The sequence below is a fragment of the Pteropus vampyrus genome, unplaced genomic scaffold, assembly GCF_000151845.1.
Source record: "Pteropus vampyrus isolate Shadow unplaced genomic scaffold, Pvam_2.0 Scaffold53, whole genome shotgun sequence".
Taxonomy (NCBI): Eukaryota; Metazoa; Chordata; class Mammalia; order Chiroptera; family Pteropodidae; genus Pteropus; species Pteropus vampyrus.
Window position 1 is genome coordinate 1,116,980 of NW_011888834.1, and position 19,486 is coordinate 1,136,465.

General features: G+C 34.3%; 1 protein-coding gene and 1 long non-coding RNA gene across 2 annotated transcripts in view; one reads left to right on the forward strand and one right to left on the reverse strand.

The window, feature by feature from the left end:
• The window catches only part of LOC111739707, an 83,217-nt gene extending 66,700 nt beyond the window's left edge, over nucleotides 1–16,517 (reverse strand). Inside the window, exons 1-2 of the long non-coding RNA XR_002780358.1 lie at nucleotides 16,481–16,517; nucleotides 3,385–3,472 (exon numbers count right to left, since the gene is read on the reverse strand). This is a non-coding gene — a long non-coding RNA (uncharacterized LOC111739707). The remainder of the gene's footprint in view (nucleotides 1–3,384; nucleotides 3,473–16,480) is intronic.
• SCRG1 (stimulator of chondrogenesis 1) lies at nucleotides 6,208–16,893 on the forward strand. Its single transcript, XM_011360264.2, has 3 exons — nucleotides 6,208–6,962; nucleotides 14,369–14,624; nucleotides 16,669–16,893. Exons 2-3 carry the CDS (start codon nucleotides 14,383–14,385, stop codon nucleotides 16,721–16,723), a joined length of 297 nt encoding a protein of 98 aa, XP_011358566.1. The 5' UTR covers nucleotides 6,208–6,962; nucleotides 14,369–14,382; the 3' UTR covers nucleotides 16,724–16,893.
• The last annotated feature ends 2,593 nt before the right edge of the window (nucleotides 16,894–19,486 follow it).

Consider the following 19,486-nt stretch of genomic DNA (forward strand, 5'->3'; position numbering starts at 1 on the left):
GTGGAGAGAAAGGTCCTGACTTAAGTAACATTGAAAACAGTCTATAAAACTGAAGTAAAAAAAAATACTGTACATAAACACTGTACTCTAGTTGATAAAATTATTTATCAAAGGATATGGGTTAACGATTCTGGACTTGCTGTTACGTGTATACTGCCATTGAACAACTAATTAAATGGCAGATGGTGAGAGATAGCTTCTCACTGTTGGGGTGGTAGGTTACAGATAAGAAAGCGGGGGAGGCTAGAACATTTCATGTAGTAATAGGTTAGAGTTGGAGACATCAGTAAACTCATGTTTAGCTTGGTATAGACACAAATGGTTAAATAGAGAACTATGCATAGATATGTGTACATATACAGATTAGTATAAACAAATATATTTCCTTGCTCTGTCAGCCGAGAGGGCCTAGAAGTTATGACACAACAGTTGCAATGAGCCTACCTAGTGCCTGGATCTTGGTTTCTAATCAACTCTCCAATAAAAGAAAATGCTCCTTGGAGAAATGGTTGATTCTAGGACTGGGACAGAATATATACAAGATAAGCCTGGAGCATCCTGTAGTGCCAGAGAGTAAGAAACTGTTAGGAAAACAAAACAAGACAAAATACTTGATGAGAGTATATATCAAAAGGGCAGAGGAGACAACTGAAAGAGCTTCTAACAGCCAAAGCTGGAACAACTTAAGCAACAGTGATATTGGATTACAATCGAAAGTATAAAGTAAATATCCATGAGTTCATACTGATGCACATAAATAAATGAGGGAAAACAGACAAATCTCACATGCAGAAGAATTCCAAAAAAGTTATGTAGATACTCAAGGAGGTGGAGCATAACTCCCTGGTCCTTAAGAGTGAGCTGCGCAGGGTGACTTCCAAAGAGTGCAGTGCGGAAAGCGGGAGATAAAGAGTAACTTACACTGGAGGAGACTGCCAGACTCTACCTCAGTCAGGTGGTCAAGGTTCATATCGATAGGGATGAGTCATGGTTATACTATGTACCCTTGATAAGATGGGATGAAAATAGCACTTTAACACTCTTTTTCCCAAAAACACATAACCCAAGCTTCATCATAAGATAAATATTAGAAAAATCTCAATTGAGGAACATTCTACAAAACACTTAACCAGTTCTCCTCAAAACTTGTCAAGGTCATCAAAAACAAAAAGAGTCTAAGAATCTGTCACAGTCAAGAGAAACTTAGAGCCGTAACAAGCAAATGTAATAATGTGGTGTCCTAGAAGGGATCCTTGAACAAGAAAAGGACACTTATTTCTTAGTAAAAGCTAAGAAAATTAACAAATTATGGACTTTAGTTAATAGTAATGTATCAATATTGGTTCATTAACTGTTAACAAAGGTACCACAGTGATGTAAGATGTTAACTAATAGAGGAAGCCGTGTGTAGGGTATATAGGAAGTTTCTGTATTGTTAGCAATTTTTTCTATAAATCTAAAACTATTCTAAAATTTCAAAGTTTATTTTAAAGAGATATTGAAAACCATATACTCATAAAAAATGGGAAATGGAAGGGACTACAAAAATCATCAATTAAACCCTTTATTTTACAAGGGAGAAAACTGAGGATTAATAGGATTCAGTAATGTGCACTTCAGAGAGGGCCTTGAGAAGACAGTAGTGGTGGCTAGCTGCTAACTTTGTCCTCAGTGACACTAAACGTTAATCACGGTACATAGTAGACACTCGAAAATTACTGAATGGTGAATAATTCCCCCAAACCTACCTTCTATCCAAATATTTCAACCATTCACTTATTTATTTATTAACTCATTCATTTATTTAACAAATATTTACTGAGTGGCACTACAATTTTACTTCTAGAATTATAATCATTTAGAAACTCTGTCCAAATGAATGACGTTGTAAGAAGCTCTATCTAGCTGACTCAAATTTATGTGTCCAAGGAAGAATTGTTTCAAGCCAAGTATTAAAAGAAAATAGATTGGGGAGACACATTAAGAGTGATGGCTCCATGAGTCGTAGAGAGTACTATGGTTCATTTACACACAAATTATGGGCGATGACCTTTTTGAACAGTATTGTTATTTCAGATTCTCCAGTCTCTCATTCTACTTTTACTATTTATAGAGGCAATAGGCTAAGAGCATAGTTTTGTCTTGCTTTCCAGTTTCAGTTCCACAGTCTTGGCCAAGTTGCCTAATCTTTTTGAGCCTCAGTTTCCTGATGTGAAAAATCACCTCATAAAAGAATGTTGCTTAGATTAAATACACCAACATTTCTAAAGTGTTTAGCACACTTGGCAATGACATTATTATTACTAGTATCATTACTATTATTGTTATCATTACCAACCAACCAGATGCTTGTACCTGTGAAACAATTCTGGGAAGCTTAGGCCAATAACTCAGGTTCTATTAAAGAATACACATTGGCACACTTAATCGATCTTTTGATCTTTCTAGGTTTGATAAACCACAAAATTATCATTGGGTTCTGGGCTATGATTCTATTTATTGACAGTCTAATGCCTCTTTTTCTAAAGGGGTTGTTTTCAAATTCCTTTCTTTCTTGGCTTCTTTTCCTACTAAAGTTTATTTTCACATTAACATTATCGTTCATTCTAAATCTTCCATAGGCTCCTAAAACAAGATAGTTTTCCTTAACACGCTTCTCTCCTGATGTTCATTTTTCTGACTTTATTTCTATCACATTTAAAGATCATGTTACTCAGGGTGTTCACCTCTCTGTATAAAAGCTGTGAAAAGGTCCAGCAGTACCATTGGGCGCTTTCCTCTTTGTCCCCAGGTGAAAGAGGTCTTGTGTTTGTTATTCTGACTAAACATTTCTGAGCAAGAAGACTCCCCCACAGTTGTCATTACAGACAAGGCTGCCTGTTTGGGAACCTTAGCAGTTCCCAAGTACCTTATACCTTTGAAACTGCATTTAAAATCAATGCCTCTAGGAAGCAGTGCTCTTCCAGTAGTTGTAGCAGCATCAGCTCAACATCTTACACAACAGCTCCTTGTTAATTCTGCTCTCCCCTGAAGAGCCTCGCTTTAGACTCCTCCATAGAGTCTATTTTCATAAGTTTCACTTCAGTGGCAAGAAGCTAAGTTTGGGTGATAGAGGTTGAAAAAACCACTCTCAGCACAAATGTTTCAAGTTCAGAGGAAATCTCAAGAGAAACTTTAAATAATTTTAATCAAAAAGTATACTCTTCTACTGAGTTCAAAAATAATTAAGTTAATAAAACAGGTTAATTGTTTCTTTTAAACTGATTTTAAAGGAATTTTAAAAGGTAATTTTGTCTGTAGCTCATTATTATTTTAACAAACATACTGTGAATTAGTGTTCAATTAGAGTAATTATCAAAAACTCCTTTTGTCAAGGATACTCACATAAAACAGGGAGGAATGAGTGAAGGTTGAAACCAGCTGCTGCTTCTCCCCACACTGCCACTCTCAATGACTCCAGAAGGATTTAAGCCTGAGGCAAATGAGAGAAAGTGGTCAATTGCAGAACAGAGGAGTCACAGATTCTAAATCAGGTCATATGCATGAGCTCCCAGGTGGAAATCAGAGGAAGAGTGTACGTGTTCACATTTTTTCACAAGCTTAAGATGTCCAACATCTAAAGTTATTTATACCTAAGGCATCTCCTGAAAATTCATCTGATTGGAAGAATTTTGTTGTTGTTATTGTTTGTTTGTTTTTTTAGGAAATACCAATCAGCTCGTTTTTCAAATTTAATATGAATACTTTTAACATAATTGCTTAAGTTCTATATCAAATGTTTCTCTACTCATGAATTGGTTCTATCACTAATTTGTGGGGATTTTCTATTTGTAACAAACCTGATCAGACATTAGAATGATAACATATACCTATATAAATAAAACATACACATACACGTGTGTGTGTATATATATATATATATATATATATATATATATAGAGAGAGAGAGAGAGAGAGAGAGAGAGAGAGAGAGAGAAAGTATCAAATGAAAATATTTTCTAGCAATCTGGACAGAATATCTGAATGGCCTTACCTACCCTATATAAAAGGTTTATTTTAGGGGGCTCCAGAGGCTGTCTCAAAGAGACAGCTGGTCTCCAGAGCAACATAAAGCAGGCTTCAACAAGAGGTCTGAGTAACAAGCCATCAGGAGAGAAAACAAAACAAAATGCTCAAGTTTTCATATACAGGAAAACAAATAGTGGTTTCAGATTTGAGCCCCAAATTAACAGTCACAAGGGCAGCCTCTCCAACTGCAGGCCTTGGTTTGCAATTCAACTGCTTCTCAAATGGGCAACTCTGTGTAATGGCTATCAGGATGAAGAGCAGCAGGCATTTTTAAATTTAACAGTGTTCAACAATTCTCCCTTAAAATGATGGGAAGCCCAGCGAGCAAAAGTAAATGTCTGAAATACAAGGAGCTGGGAGGCCAAGATAAGATCCAAATGTACTTTTAGGGGAACTCTTTTCTAAGCTATTAAGAATATGATCCAGAGGCACTGGACGGTTACCATAGAGCTGTTGTGTACCACTTGAAGCACTCATGCAAGAAACACAGTGCCAAGTATATAGTATGGATTTGAATATTGCTGAATATAAAAATGATCCACTATTTTGAACAGCTATGGATTAAATACAAGGAAACAAAATAAGCAGTGAAACAAAGGAAACAAAAAAAGAATTAGACATACAGGAAAATAATGGTAAAACAAGAAGGAAAGAGAGAATCCATCCACAGGAAAGCCGATTTGTTTTGGCACCATACTTCTGGCCTAAATCAATGTGGAGTAAGTAAGATGGATAGCTCTTAAGATAGAGTGAAGGCTGAAGAGTCTCCATTTTCCCCCTCATACTCACATATTTCTACACATTTAAGTTATACAAATAAATTAACCCTATCTGTGGCATAATCTTTATTTAGTAAATATCACAGGAAACATTTATAAATAAGCAAAGGAAATGTGGAATCGATTGCACGTATGCCTCTCACCTCTTTTCTTGAATTCTGTGCCACTTGCTCTAGCACAGCCAATGCTCCCTAAGATTCTGATCTTAGCTCTATTCTCTTCTCACTCTGTAATCCATTCTAAGAGTCACAATGATGAAGAGCCTAGACACTAGAACCACTTTCCGGAGTCTCATCACTTTCCGGCCATGTGTGTGTGTGTGTGTGTTTGTGATCTTGGGAGGTTCCCTATCACCTCTGAGGTTTGCTCACTTATAAAGTGGGACTAATAATAATATCTACTTCATGGGGTCATAAGGAGAAGTGAATGAGTTGAGACACGTGAAGTACCTGGCACACAGTAAGTGCTCAGTAATTTCTAAGTAGTACAACCATGGCTTCCACTGTTATTTAGTTGAATAACTTGATTAGTTACTTAGTTGATATTTAGTTGATGAGTTGATAAACTCTAATTCTCTAGCCCATACTACTTTTCTGAGCTGCAAGTCCATTTAACCAACTGCCTATTCAACATTCCTAATTGCATCTAGGGCTCCTTAAATTCAACATTCACGAACTAATTCACTTCTATCTCCCCACTCCTGCCTCAGCCCAAACTGCTCTTCTTTTTGTATTCTTCCTCCGAGATGAACAGCATCATCCAAGCAAGGGGCCAAGTCTTTGAAATTTAGTAAAGTCTACTACCCTTCTCTCAACTACCTCTACCCTGAACTTAAAAACTTAATTAGTCACCAAATCTTTTCGGTTTTGCTTCCTATCTCCTCTCCTGCATTACTGCAAGGGCTGCTCTTTGCCTGTCTCTAGTCCTTTTCTTCCCACACCATCCTTTTTCACACTGCAGTCAGGGGTTCATCCTTTTAAATATTTTCCATCATCTTTCCATTCACCTTTAGGGTAAAATCCAAAAATTTTAGCATAGCATATGAAGTACTTCATCAACTTATCTCTCTTTATCCCTCTAATTTTATCTTCCACCATTCCTAGTTCCAGGACACAAAACTACCTGTAATCCCCAAACTTGTTATCCTTTCTTTCACCTTCATACCTTTGTTAATACAACCTACAACGGTCTTCCTTTCATTCTCTATCTAGAAAATCCCTTTTCTATTATAATATTTCCAGTTTCAGCAACACTACTCCAAATTGAACTCAAAAAATAAATAAACAAATAAAAACAACAAAAAACCTAAGAACTGAAGGATTGTTAGAAGGTGTCACACTTCCAGTATAGTTTGCTCAACACAGAGTGAAATTCCTTTTGTGCCTTTATTTCTGAGACATGGAATAAATTTCTTTTCTACTCATTCTATTTTTTGTTTTCCATTGGCTAGTCATGACTCTTTGGATGGGGAGCTGGATAGTTGGAATATACATTCAACCAAAATGTTATATACTAAGAGATCTAGATGGTGAGGAAAACTTGGTGAAAAAATATAAAGAAATTGAAAGAAGAAGAGGTGCTCAGCTATTTTCCTAAGTCATATTAGCCATTTCTCCTCTTCTTCCTCTCCCTCCTTCCCTCTCCCTAGCTCTGTCTCTCTGTTCCTACCTTTCTGTCTCAGTGTGTCTCTGTCTCTCTCACACACATGCATTTCTCTTAAGGTAAAAACCACTCTCTCTGTGTTCTTTTCAAATCCCTTGGGTTTTATATTTTATTACTCCAAGTCTGCCTCCCTGACATTCTTGTATAGACTCGTTATTTTTCTCTGTAAAGAAGCTGTTTAGTTAGTCCTCGCCTGGTTTGTAAGTACCCAAGGCAGCCAGTTCCTGCGGCCCAGTCTACTTCTAGCGTCCCTCCCTCCCCCCGCCCCGCCCGTCTTGGCTGGAGCAGCAGGTCTGTCAATTCCAGGAGAGAGACAAGGCAGACAAAGGTTCATTTGTGAAGAACCTTCTTCTAGCACCTCCTCTCTTCTCCTTTTGCCCAAACTCACCCAGTGAGTTGGAGCATTTTAAAAGATTCTTCTGCCAAGAAGACCAAAAGGAAAGAAGAAAAGGGTATGTAATGTTTTTTTCTTAAAAATCTTTTTATGTCATTTATTCTATCCTAAACTACTGTTATAGATTAGAGCAAATGTATTTATGTGTTCAGTCATAAGAGAAAGAGATGATGGATGTACTTTGAAAAAGAAGATGCTTCTTAGGATAAAGGATAAAGGAAAAGAATCAGATCAAAGGAGAATAGGAACTGTACATTCCTTAACTGGGAAAGTCACTTAACCAAAGTTTTAAAAAGAGGCAGCTTCCTCTCTGTTATTTCTTATTAATGCACACATCCACTCTGAATCTAGTCCGACATAATAAGACTTTATTATGCTACCTCTCAATACTAGGTGAGGATGATGAAGTATGTAATTTTTTAAATGTAGTAGCTATATCTCTATAATACCTTCTCTACATGAAGTTAACTGCAATGTCTAAGAAAGCTAATGTTTTTTTTGCTTTTTTAAAAACCCTGATTCCTAAAAAGAAACTAGTATAAATGTGCGATACAAATAAGGAATTCATTGAATTCATCCTTGGTGTCCCCACCATGAAACACAGTGCAGTATCTGTACTTGCTGAGCTGCTGAGATAAAGGGGCCTTATAAAAATTCCTCTTTTAAATTCCTTAACTAAGTTACACAGTCTGTGAAGAGCTCTCCCAAATGCTGGTCTTTTTCTCCATGATGATCTATTGTGGTCAGAAAAACCATTAGAATAATGCAAGACTGAATATTAATATCATCTTCTAGCATTCTCTGACAGGCCTGAGGGCAGATCACCCTCAGAGAGGATGCAGACTTTGGTTCTTCACTGATGAAGGTCTCTTGGATATTTGGGCTGATCATGTCTGTTTTAATGTTATTTGAAAGGCTTACCCACTTTCTAATATCACTTCAATTCCTTTAATATACACTTTAAGAAGTTTCACTTCAGGATTCAGTCATTCTAACACAAACTTCTTCTCACACGGTTAATAAGAAAGAGAGAATTTTAAAAATAACAGTGATTTTCATCCTCCAAGAAAGATGATGGAAAACATTACAGACTGGACAGCAATTTTAATCTCTTCCAACTGTAATTTTGATGTTTTAAATGTCAAGTTCTGGGCAAATTTTCATTTGCTTTTGCAGCTTTTGCTTCTCTCGCTGTGTTTTGAAAGAAATCTGAAAATGAACTGCCCTTTCTAATTCATCAACTCTGTTTCATTCCATTTCTTTTCATATCAGTTCCTAGAACTGACATCATGTGCCTACATGAGCACTGCACCATAAATGTCTCAACACTTAAACTATGTAGCTCTGTTAGCTTTGGCCATTAAATGGGATGATTTTTCTTTTTAAGTCTCCATTTCACTCCAACTATTCAAAAGCTTGGTAGTGCCAAATACCCTCACACAATCAAGATTTTCAATTCCCTACCTATATGATGGTGGCAATGATTCATTGCTTAATTGGAAATATCTTACCCATAATTCTGTATCCTCTGCTTTGATCTTTTAAATATCATGCCACTATTAGGATATGAATGGTATAAATTAGGCACAATATTAATTACATAAAAGTGAATCTAAAAACAAAACCAATGAATAACTATCTGTAGATCTCTTGCTTATTCCTTCAGATATTCAGTTTTTAGCTTTGTTTTCTTTTGTAATTTGGATGTACTCCATAGGAATTTTAAGTGCATGCATGTCAACTGAAAGAGAAAAAAAAAAAAATAGAGCAATTTGCTTCAAATTTGCCCACGTCATTTCATCTTGTTGGAACTTGAAAATATATAGTCTTGATTGATTGTCAAGGATTAAGGTTGATGTCTTCTAATGAAAAAGAAACTAACCAATGTATCACAGGAACAAACTAGTTCAGACATTTTCCACTTGCTAAATAAGAGTTAAAGCTAATTATCTACACTTAAGTAAAGGAAGAAGAGAAGACTTCAGTTCAAACATGTAATTTCTAAAGTGTTAAAAAAAAAAAAAAACCAGTAAGTACTGCCGGGTGTGGAACTTTCCATCGTAGTATGTGACTGAGACTGTGACAGAAACACTGTTTTATGCTCTGGCATGAACATAGTCATAAGAGGTGCATGGTATGGCAACATACCCACTTTTCCAGCAATTTATTTTTCATTTCCTCAGTGAATGTTTTTTGAACACATACTGTGAGCCCAGCATTGAAGCAGGCTCTTTGAGAGTTGCAAAAAAAAAAGTAGAAGTTACAGTCCTTGCCTTTATGATGCTGGCAATCTCCTCTTCCAGTCCTTTGAATGTTGGCTCACTCTAGACCTCAGTCCTTTGCCTCTTCTCTTCTCAATCTATCCTTACTACTATATTGCCAGTCCCATAGCTACAAATACTATCAATAAATATCCTGATGACTCTCAAATTTGTATTTCTAGCTCTGACCTTCAGATTCATATTCAACTGTCTATTCCGCATCTTCACTTGGATGCCTAGTATACATCTCAAACTTAATCCCAAGATTTTCTCTTGAATTCCCCCCAAATTGACTGCATCCAATTCTTTCTCAGCTCAATAAATATCAAAAGCATTAAGGTCAAAACCTAAGAGTAATCCTTGACTCTTTCCCTACTGCATCATATCTTCCATCAACTTCCACTGATAGCCTCTTCTACTTCCAATTTTATCTCACCACAACACATCTGATGTTTCAAAAGACATAAATCAGATCATGTTGTTATTCTATCAAAATCTTCCAATGGTTTCCCAATATACTTAATAAAATCTAAAGTCCTTATCATGTCCTATAAGGCCCTTTATAATTTTCCTCAATCCTCCTTCCTGGTTCTAGGTAAATTCACAAATGACCATCACTAAATGGCCAAATGGCTTTCAGTGGGTTTCCCACTCCCAACTGTAGCCATATTCTCCATATTGCTTGCTGGCTTATGAAAAATGTTGACAATGACAAGGCATTACTTAGTCAAATTCACAGTTCTTGTAGTACAGATCATACATAAGTACTATGGGAACAAAGAGCAAGGGAGCTATTAAGAATGGTATGGCCTGGATCAAGGCTTCTTAGAACATAAGAGTTTGAAATTTGTCCTTAATTGATGGTTTGGTCAGAATTTAACAAAAGGAAAGAGATGAGAGGGAACAAGGCAGAGACACATGTGAAGGACTGAAGAGGTGACTGGTCTGACTGTCTATTAGCTCAGCGGTAGTGAATGATACATGTGACGGGAAAGTGGAAGAAAGACCTGAGGATTAGTCCTAAGAAGTTCATTCTTTTAGATAACATGAAACCTCTGTAGGCTCTTGCTCAGGATTAAACGTGTGTTTTCAGAGAAGCATTCGTTTAATACTAAAAATATGGGCCAAGCATTGTATTAACCACTGGGTATGTGGTGGTGAACAAAATAGCCTGCCCTCATGGAGCTTTCTGTTGAATGGGAATGCTAGACATAAAATGAGTAAACTCACAAATATACAATTTAAATTGTGATAAATATTATTAGGGAAAAGAATAGAACACTATGAAAGAATCAGGTTGAAACTACTTCAGATTGGCTGGTTTAGAAAAGACTTTGAAGAAATAGCATTTAAACTGAGACTTGAAAGTTGAGAAGAAGCCAGTCAAGTAAAAAGCATTTCTGGCAGAGAGGGCAGCATATAGAAAGACTCTAATGGAGGAAGAAAGATTTCTTTTTAGTTACAAGGAAATATTCTATACATCTTTATTGCAGTATTTTTTTTAAATGGGCGATATGGACTATTTTCTAACAAAATATAATTAATCAAGATTAAGTCAAGAAGTATAAACTATGTAGTATTTGTGACATATTTATACTAAAAAGTATTCATTGTTTATCTAAAATTCAAATTTAACTAGGTATCTCATATCTTATCTGGCAACCTTATATTTTAACAATATCAAATATAATTGTCTGAGTGGCGATATCATGTATATCAGAGACACAGGACTGTAGAAAAGGTCAGAGAGTGCTAGTATGTGGATTTTGAATTCATCTGCTTTTATGTAGCAGAGTCTAATGGAAACACTCTGAGGAATAAACATGAGTCAAGATCAGTCTTCAAGATGAGTTTGTCCAAATGTGTCTCAGGCTTCCATTCTTTTACCTTTCCTCCTTTTGTTATTATCTTATGACCCTGTACTTCCTTCTTAATCTTCTTCACTGGCTTATAATCTCTTTCTCTGATTAATCTTCCACCTAGTCCATAAATGTTAGAGTTTCCCAGTGTCCTGTCACTGGCCATCTCGATTTGTCCTTCTTAGCATCCTCACTTATGCATACCATAAAAGAAACACATCAAAATGTTAACAGCAGTTCTCTCTTCACTGAAGCTCTAGTTGAATTTTATTCTATCTATACTTTTCTATATCCCTCATGTTTTGCATTGAGTATTATTACATTTTTGAGAAAAAATATTTCTTAAAAAAGATCTAATCAGGCTTATGGCTTTAATTAGAATCATCTAATGGGAAGAAAATTCAGTTAATAATCACGAAACAAGCTCAGGAACAAACTATACCTATATGCAGGAAATATAATAAGGGTAATGAGCCCAAGTTGGCTAAATGTATAACTTTATCCAAAGCCATAAAAATTAGACAAATAAACTAGATTACCAAAAATAAGAATGACATCACTGCATAATAAAAAACTAGGAAAATCAAAGCTGTAAGATATAAAAAATGCCAAAGACCTAAAACAATAAAAAAATTCTTCAAACCAATTAGGAAAAAAAGATTAAAAAGAATTTACAGCTTTCTCTCAGAATAAATGCTAGTTGTGACCCCCCCCCAAAAAAAGGAAACAAAATAGAAATTGGGAAATACATTTTATAGTCAGACTATTTATGTATATAAAAAAATACAATTAAATTAAAACAGTAGTATCTGCTGACATGCAAATTTAAGGATTTAACAGCTCACTAACCTCTTTCAGTAATAAATAGTTCTCTGAAACTAGATATTGAGTTTAGCAATCTGAGAAACTCCTCTTTCTCTGACTATAAGTATTTAGAGATTAGGATATAGTATCTATTCTTTCACTAATGTACCAAGCACTGTTTCAGATGTTTGGGATACACATCAGACAAAATACTGCCTCCCTGGAGCTTAAAGTCTGGGGAAACATAATAAGAATATTTTAAAATAAATTAGAGGTTCATAAATGCCATTGAAAAGCAGAGCAAATAAGGCAGATTGAGAATATGTGAGGGGAGATATAATTTTAAATAGGAGAGTGGGGTGGGTCTTATGGAAGAATAAAATGAACAAAGACATGAAGAAAGTAGGGGAGTTAGACATTCAGGTACCTGGTGGAAGAGCTTTCCAAGCAGAGGAAATAACGACTGCAAAGGCCCTAAAGCAAAAATATATCTGATATTTTGAGGAATAGCTGGAACAGAATGAATAAAAGAAAAGGTAGATGATTTCAGAGAGGTAATGGGAAGCCAGATTGCTATGGAGGCCATTACGGTGACTGTAGCTGTTGCTCAAAGAAACTGGAGTTATTGGAAGGGGATAGATTTAGCCATTGATTGATATTTTCCTTAATTCCTTTAGTATTCGCTCCTGTTTTCCTTTCTCTCACATAATTACTTTATCAGTGAACCCCACATCAATGCTATTCTCTGACTCTGTCACTTTCCCAATAGTGGCTGCTTTTCTCCTGAATACCCTTGCCAGTTTGGTCTTGGTATGGGCGAAAGGATTCTAAGTCATCTGAGGAAGTATATGATGATTTGGGCTGAAGATAAGAGAATGATTCTAGGCTATATTTCAACAGCTTCTTTCATCTAGAAGAAAATATACAAGACTCATTCCAGAAGTAGGAAGGTCAGCCTAAATGGCTCCTTATGTAAACCATAATGGGTCTTTGTTGTATTTTGGGACCCAATAGCTACTTACCCTATTCAAGAGATGGGAGTCAGAGTAACTATAATTCAACTGAGGAAAAGAAGTAGAAGAAGGGAGAAACATAGTTCTGAAAATTTGGCTTACGTATTAAAATTACCAGCATACCACACAGTTCATTTTTAGACTTTATAAGATTTGGGTATCTAACCTTCATATTCCTTCCCAAATAGCTACAAATAGTAAGAATGATATAAAAAGCTTTGCTTCTGCCCCAAAATGGAGTAACGAGAACCAGGTTTATCCATTCCCTTGAAACAACAACAACAACAAAACTAGACAAAATACATGAAACGACCTTGGCCAAAACACTGATTTTAAGGAAGGACAGTGAGCCCTAAGAGATGGGAAGCAAGTGAGGTGAGACCTATAATTTCCCTCAATCTGCTGCCTTCGCAGATGTATCTAATCACTGAGAACTTCATATTAAAATTTCCTTTCGACAATACTGTTTTCTTTCAAAGTACAATAAACATATCTGTCTGCCCCTCTTTTTAATAATTCACAGTAAGAAAGACACTTTGGCATCTGTCAACAAGATGAAATCTGAATGGCTGCAGATTCTGATTCTAGTTCTTCCACTATCTTACTAGTCTTCTTTTACTAAAATAGCCTCCATTCTTTTCATGCCTAATATGAAACACAGAGAAGCCTGATTAAATAGATGATTAATATTCCATAGTTGTATGTAAATACTACATTTAAAGAGTTATCTCTGGGAAGAGAATTAGACTTGTTTGGTACAACTCCAAGAGTTCAAACTTCATGGATAGTAGCTACAGAAAAATATTTTACAGTAAGGGAAACATTAGAACTATATCAGTGGGATATGTTGACTTAGTCAATAATGAGTTTCCCATCATGGTAGGTGTGTAAGAATAGGCTATATGTTTATTAGGGAGAATTCAAGCCTTTGTTTTCAACTGATGCTAAAACGAAGTAATCTGAAGAAATAAAAGTTCACAATATGACTAAAAATTTGTAACAAAAATAGGTCCCAAAAATAATTATGGAAGGTTTTTAAAACTTAATTGAACTTTAAATATATCTACAGAATACCTTTTGTCAATGTCAGGGTGGGACCCAAGTTCTTTGACAATGTTGTTAATATAGGCAAAGTCAAGAACCACTAGACTTAATGATGCTATTTGTTCTAGAAATTTACAAGAGTTTTGCCACCTTACAAAGCAGTTTTTCTCTACTAATATACAAAAATAAATATACAAAAAAAATTACTTTGGGTACTTAAAAATGCAAATTATGGATCTTACCACCACATCCTCCCCCAGCATTTCTCATGCACTATTTCTTTGTGGAGCCCAGGTATTTAATTTTTATCAAATATTCTAAGGGATTTTTATTGTAAACGATCTTAAAACTACACTTGGAGAAACACAAGATCAACCCCTATTTCTATCTAAGAGTTTATCAGAATGCTACAGAACTTTATGTTTGGATGAATTTCATCTAAAAAAAAAAACTGATGCATTTTGGATTTTTTTTCTATCTCAGAGACAAAAGCCAAAATGAAATTTATAGTACTTGCTGTCACCGTTGGGCTAACTTTGCTGCTGGGAGTCCAAACCATGCCTACAAATCGCCTCTCTTGCTACAGAAAGACAGTAAAAGATCACAACTGTCACAACCTTCCAGAAGGAGTAGCTGACCTGACAAAGATTGATGTAAATGTCCACGAACATTTCTGGAAGGGGAAAGGATGTGAGATGATCTGTTACTGCAACTTCAGGGAATTGTTCTGCTGCCCAAAGTAAGGAAATACAATCATAAAATATATTGCTATGAAATATATGCATAACAATTCTTTTTTAAGACACCTTTTCAAATCTCAGCTATTTTGTAGAATCATCACCATTGTGTATGAAACTGAATGTTTTCCTTTAAGAAAGAGTTTGACAGATTTCAATAAAACTAAATGAAATCAAGAAAATTAATAAGACTCCAATCTATTAAATTCTAAATTCCCTATTTATAACACAAAATAGCAGAGGTCAACTTCAAGGTTGATACTTTAAATCAATATGAAACTAATACAAGTCTTTAGATAAGAGTCCAGTGAACAAGGTCAAGTAATTAACTGGACGAAAGGTTGGTAATGGTCAAAGAAAAAATTTCTAGCTCTGAGTTAACCTGAAATGGACTAAATAAAAGTTATCCACTAATTTGGAAAGTAGACATATTTTAAGTATAATACATTAGTAGATAAATCAATAAACATTTTTAGCTCTTGATTTTAAAATCATCTTCCCCTGGTTACTGAAGAATCTTTCAAATACTATGAGCTTGGCTATTTCATAATAAAATTCATTTTTTCTAATTACTTTTAACATGTCATAATATTTTCATTTTTCTAAGAAACCTATGAGGCAGATATAACCACCTTATCAAGAAAAGGCACAGAGAAGTAAACTGAGCAGCACTATCCCACCTAACTAGTTAATATCAGCACTGACTCTAGAATTCAGGTCTGATTTGGACCAGATATTTTTTTTCTACCAACTCAGTTGGTTTTTAATATGTGCTTCCCAGAAGAGCAGCATCAATGTCACCAGAGTTCTTATTAAAAATGCAATCTATCATTGGTCCCCAGACCAGAGCTACTAAATCAGGAATGCTGGAGGTGAGGCATAGCAATTATGGCTTAAATGTCTCTATATGATTCTGATGCATGATAAAGTTTGAAAAACACAGTACTAAATGATGATATCAACGACTTGAGTTAACTGACTCCACAGAATGACTTAATTTTTCCCAGACTACATAAATGAAATACTGTCCAATACTAAAATACCATGTTTTCTTTTTTGTAACTGTAAGGCTTGAATACAATTTATAGAAATGTACTTGTATTTATTTTACAATATACTTTTGTGATTAGCTGTGCTAATGGACCAGAATAGTATGGATATATGAAAGTAATTTCTATCTGATTTTGAGTCGTCTTTTTCCCAGTAGCAACGAATTTACTTTGCTAAGCATATTTTTTTTTCTGCCTATAAACACAAATTTTAATTTCCCATCTTAATTATATGCTATCGAGATATAATTGACATACAGCATTGTATAAGTTTATGGTGTATGGCATGACTTGACAAACATATATTGCAAAATGATTACCTTAAAAAGTTCATAGTTAACATCTATTACCTTACACAGTTACCAATTTTTTTCCCTTGTAATGAGAGCTTTTAGGAGTTACTCTCTTCGCAAATTTCAAATATACTATACGGCAGTGCTAACTATAGTTATGTTATACATTATATACTAAGTATATTGCTAAGGATTCATAATTCTATATACAATTTTATATTATTTCATGCATTTTTATACATTACCTATGTGATATTTCCAATAAGCATGGAATTGCTTAATATTTCTCTTTCTCTATAAATGGTAGAAATGTATTTATTTGACTTTCTGAGAAATTTTTAATCCTGTGTTTTATCTTTTAAACTTCATGGCCCATTTCATTTATATCAAAGGAATGAGGTTTTTGGTATGATTATAAGGTTTTTAAATCACCTAATCTTTTTTTTTTTAAATAAATAAATGATAGCATAATATCAGTGGCAAATGGGGGGAAAGTAGAAGAATCGATTAGTTTACCTTCTTGGTCTTTGTGGCTTCTGTGGCAAGTCCTCTCACTCATGCTTTTCATTCTTTGTACTTTATTCACCTAAAAAAAATAGTCATATCTGAAATCCTAGAAATCACTGTCCATTTTTATCCCAGAAAAGACTAAATATATATCTTAGCTTTCAGCTAAATTTAACTAATGTTCTATTTTCTTTCAGAAATGTCTTCTTTGGACCAAAGATCTCTTTTGTGATTCCTTGCAGCAATCATTGAGAATCTTTGTATTTTGAAGAACACCATCCCTAATTTCCTCCAAACTGCTCTATATCAGTGTAATTGTAATTCTAGTTTTGATCTAGTACAATAAAACACAGACTCTATAAATTTTTACTTGTCTAGAACAAGTAAAGTGTTAAATAAGTAGCAATAAAAATTAATTCAATTTAATTTTTCTCTGTGGACATTGTTGACATTGGTTAAAATTTTTGGCTAGAAAATTTTCCTCTGAGGTGTTCACTATGCTCAGTAGAACAAGTCAGTCCTCCAGATGAAGAGCCATATCCTGGCTCAAAAACTGATAATTTTCTTAGTTATTGACCATCTAATAATACTTAACTGAAAGAATCAGATATAAACTGGGGTTCTTAGGAGGGAAACTAGAAGTTTTCTAGTAAAAAGGGACAAGGGAACCAATATTTGAGTATATATTATGCATGTCAACAATTTTAAGTACATTTTCATTTTACTCTCTTAAAAATAACAAGAAAAACCTCCAAGGTAACTATTCGTAAACCCATTTTTCAGATGCTAACTGAAATGTAAGATATTTGCTAAAAATCAAGGCAAGAATTTAAAAAGTCCTAATTCCAAAGCCCATATATTATACTCACACACAACCGTACCCTTAAAAACTATGATATATATGCCCAATGTATCAACTTGAGAATAACAAAACACATATTTAAAAAAAAAAAAACCACATGGATAAAAATTAAAGCCACATGAATTTTAGAAGTAAATAAAACAGATGCCTTAAAAGATATTTTCTGATTGTTGGAGACAGCTTTGGACTATGTCCCCATCATGGGGCATAAGAGGTGATTTCAGAAAGTCCTTTAAGCTATAAAAATTTATTAAATGCTTGCTAAGTGCCAGCTATTAATAAGATTTGGGGATGTAGTAAAGAATAAGATGTACTTGTCCTCTTGGAACTTGGATTCTAATAAAAGAGTAATAATTACAAATAATTATTTATAAATGTGAAGACTGTAAAAGAGAAGGTGTAGGGTGCTATATATTGTTGTGGGAAAAAGTTTAAGAAGCACTATGCCTGTAGTAAATCTAAGAGATATCATTTTGAGAAAAAAAGTGACATTATTTAATTGAAATAGATCCTTAGAGGTCCCTAATCTGCTTGTGAAGACCACATCTAGGACAGTATCTGGTATCTAGTCAGTGTTCAATAAGTGTTAACTGGGATGGACCAAACAATTTTGAGGTAGTCAGAATTCAGTACCTGTTAAAATCTGTACAAACATAAGAACATGTTTTCAAATAGTATGACTGCCTACAAAAGTGCATGAGATAAAATTGTTTTAAAAAATCAAATTTGTTGTTTTATCAATATCACATGATTTGACTAAACTTTTTTCTTCACTGAATTAACTGGTACTAAAATGGGACTAACTCAGTAATAAAACTCTTAAATCCTTTCTAGAACAGTGCATAGAATAAGTAAATAAAGCATTACTAACCTGTTTCATTTTCTATTCAGTATACACTATCTTTAAGGGAGAAAAAGTGGTATTCAGTATCTCTATAAATGACATATCACTGTGAGGGCATATGTGAGGCAACAATGGCTTTTGAACAAATGTTCTCTTATTACTGCAATCAAAACCTAATGAGAAAAATAGTCTTTGAAAAAAGCTAAATATTTAATAGATGAAATTGTATAGATTATGATGATTATTCTTCATCATATTCTCTCCTTTCTGGAAATAACTTTGTAATATGAAATTCACTTATGTCCTTTTACAAATGCATGTATTATATAAGCACACATTCTTTATACTACCAAATAAATGTAAAACCATGAATGTTCACACAATTTACCTTATGCAACATTTTCTGACTAGGTCAGTGTTTTTAAAAGCCGAATTTCATTCAATTATATTAACCAAGAGATTATTTTTTCAATAGCTTTTAACTACAAGACAACTAAGCTTTTATTAAAAATTTACTATTCTTCTAAGCACTGTCTACAACTTAATTAGGTAGATACTGTCATGATCTCTGCTTTATGGCCAAATTGCCAAGGTTTGGAGAGATTAAGTAGCTTGTTTAAAGTTACATTATTAGGGCCGTAGAGCCATGATATGGCCAGTTGTCCTCTAGCATCTAGAGTCTTAACCACTACATTATTTAATAGCATCAACTAATCTGATTTTTTTTTTTAAGGAAAGCAACCCTTTACTTGTAAGAGACACATGATTGTACATTTTGGATAGCTCATATATACTAAATGCTTACTGAATAATAATTTCTGTATTTTTCTTTGATTTTCTATATCCTTGTTCTTACTTTGAATCCTATAGTCCTGAGCACAAATTTGACAGTAATACTAATAGCTCATGTCTTCTTGATAAAATTTCTCTTTTCCTCATCATAATCCATAGGGATTCCTTCAATATTTTTGTTTACTAGGATTAGGTATTAATCCTAAAGGATTATTAGAGAATTGGAAGTAACATGGGAATCAAAAAATGAGCAACAACTATTGGAGGAAGACAGATAAGAACATTCACAGATCATTTTGCAACTATAACTTCCTTACAGTTGCCAACAGGTACACATGAGTTCCTTCCATAATAAATCATTTTGTAAAATATTGTGGCAGGTGTTTTTAAATGTAAATAATCCTATCAGTAAAGCACTACAGGCTACAGGCTTTAAAATAATTTTCCCAAAAGGAAAAAATGATCAAAGTCATACATTTATAAATCATTTTGCATTAACAACCTAAACCTAAAATTT

Coding starts and splice junctions, on each gene's coding strand:
- SCRG1 (XM_011360264.2), top strand. CDS start 14,383: ATGAAATTTATAGTACTTGCTGTCACCGTTGGGCTAACTTTGCTGCTG. Junction 14,625..16,668: donor GAATTGTTCTGCTGCCCAAA/GTAAGGAAATAC, acceptor ATTTTCTTTCAG/AAATGTCTTCTTTGGACCAA.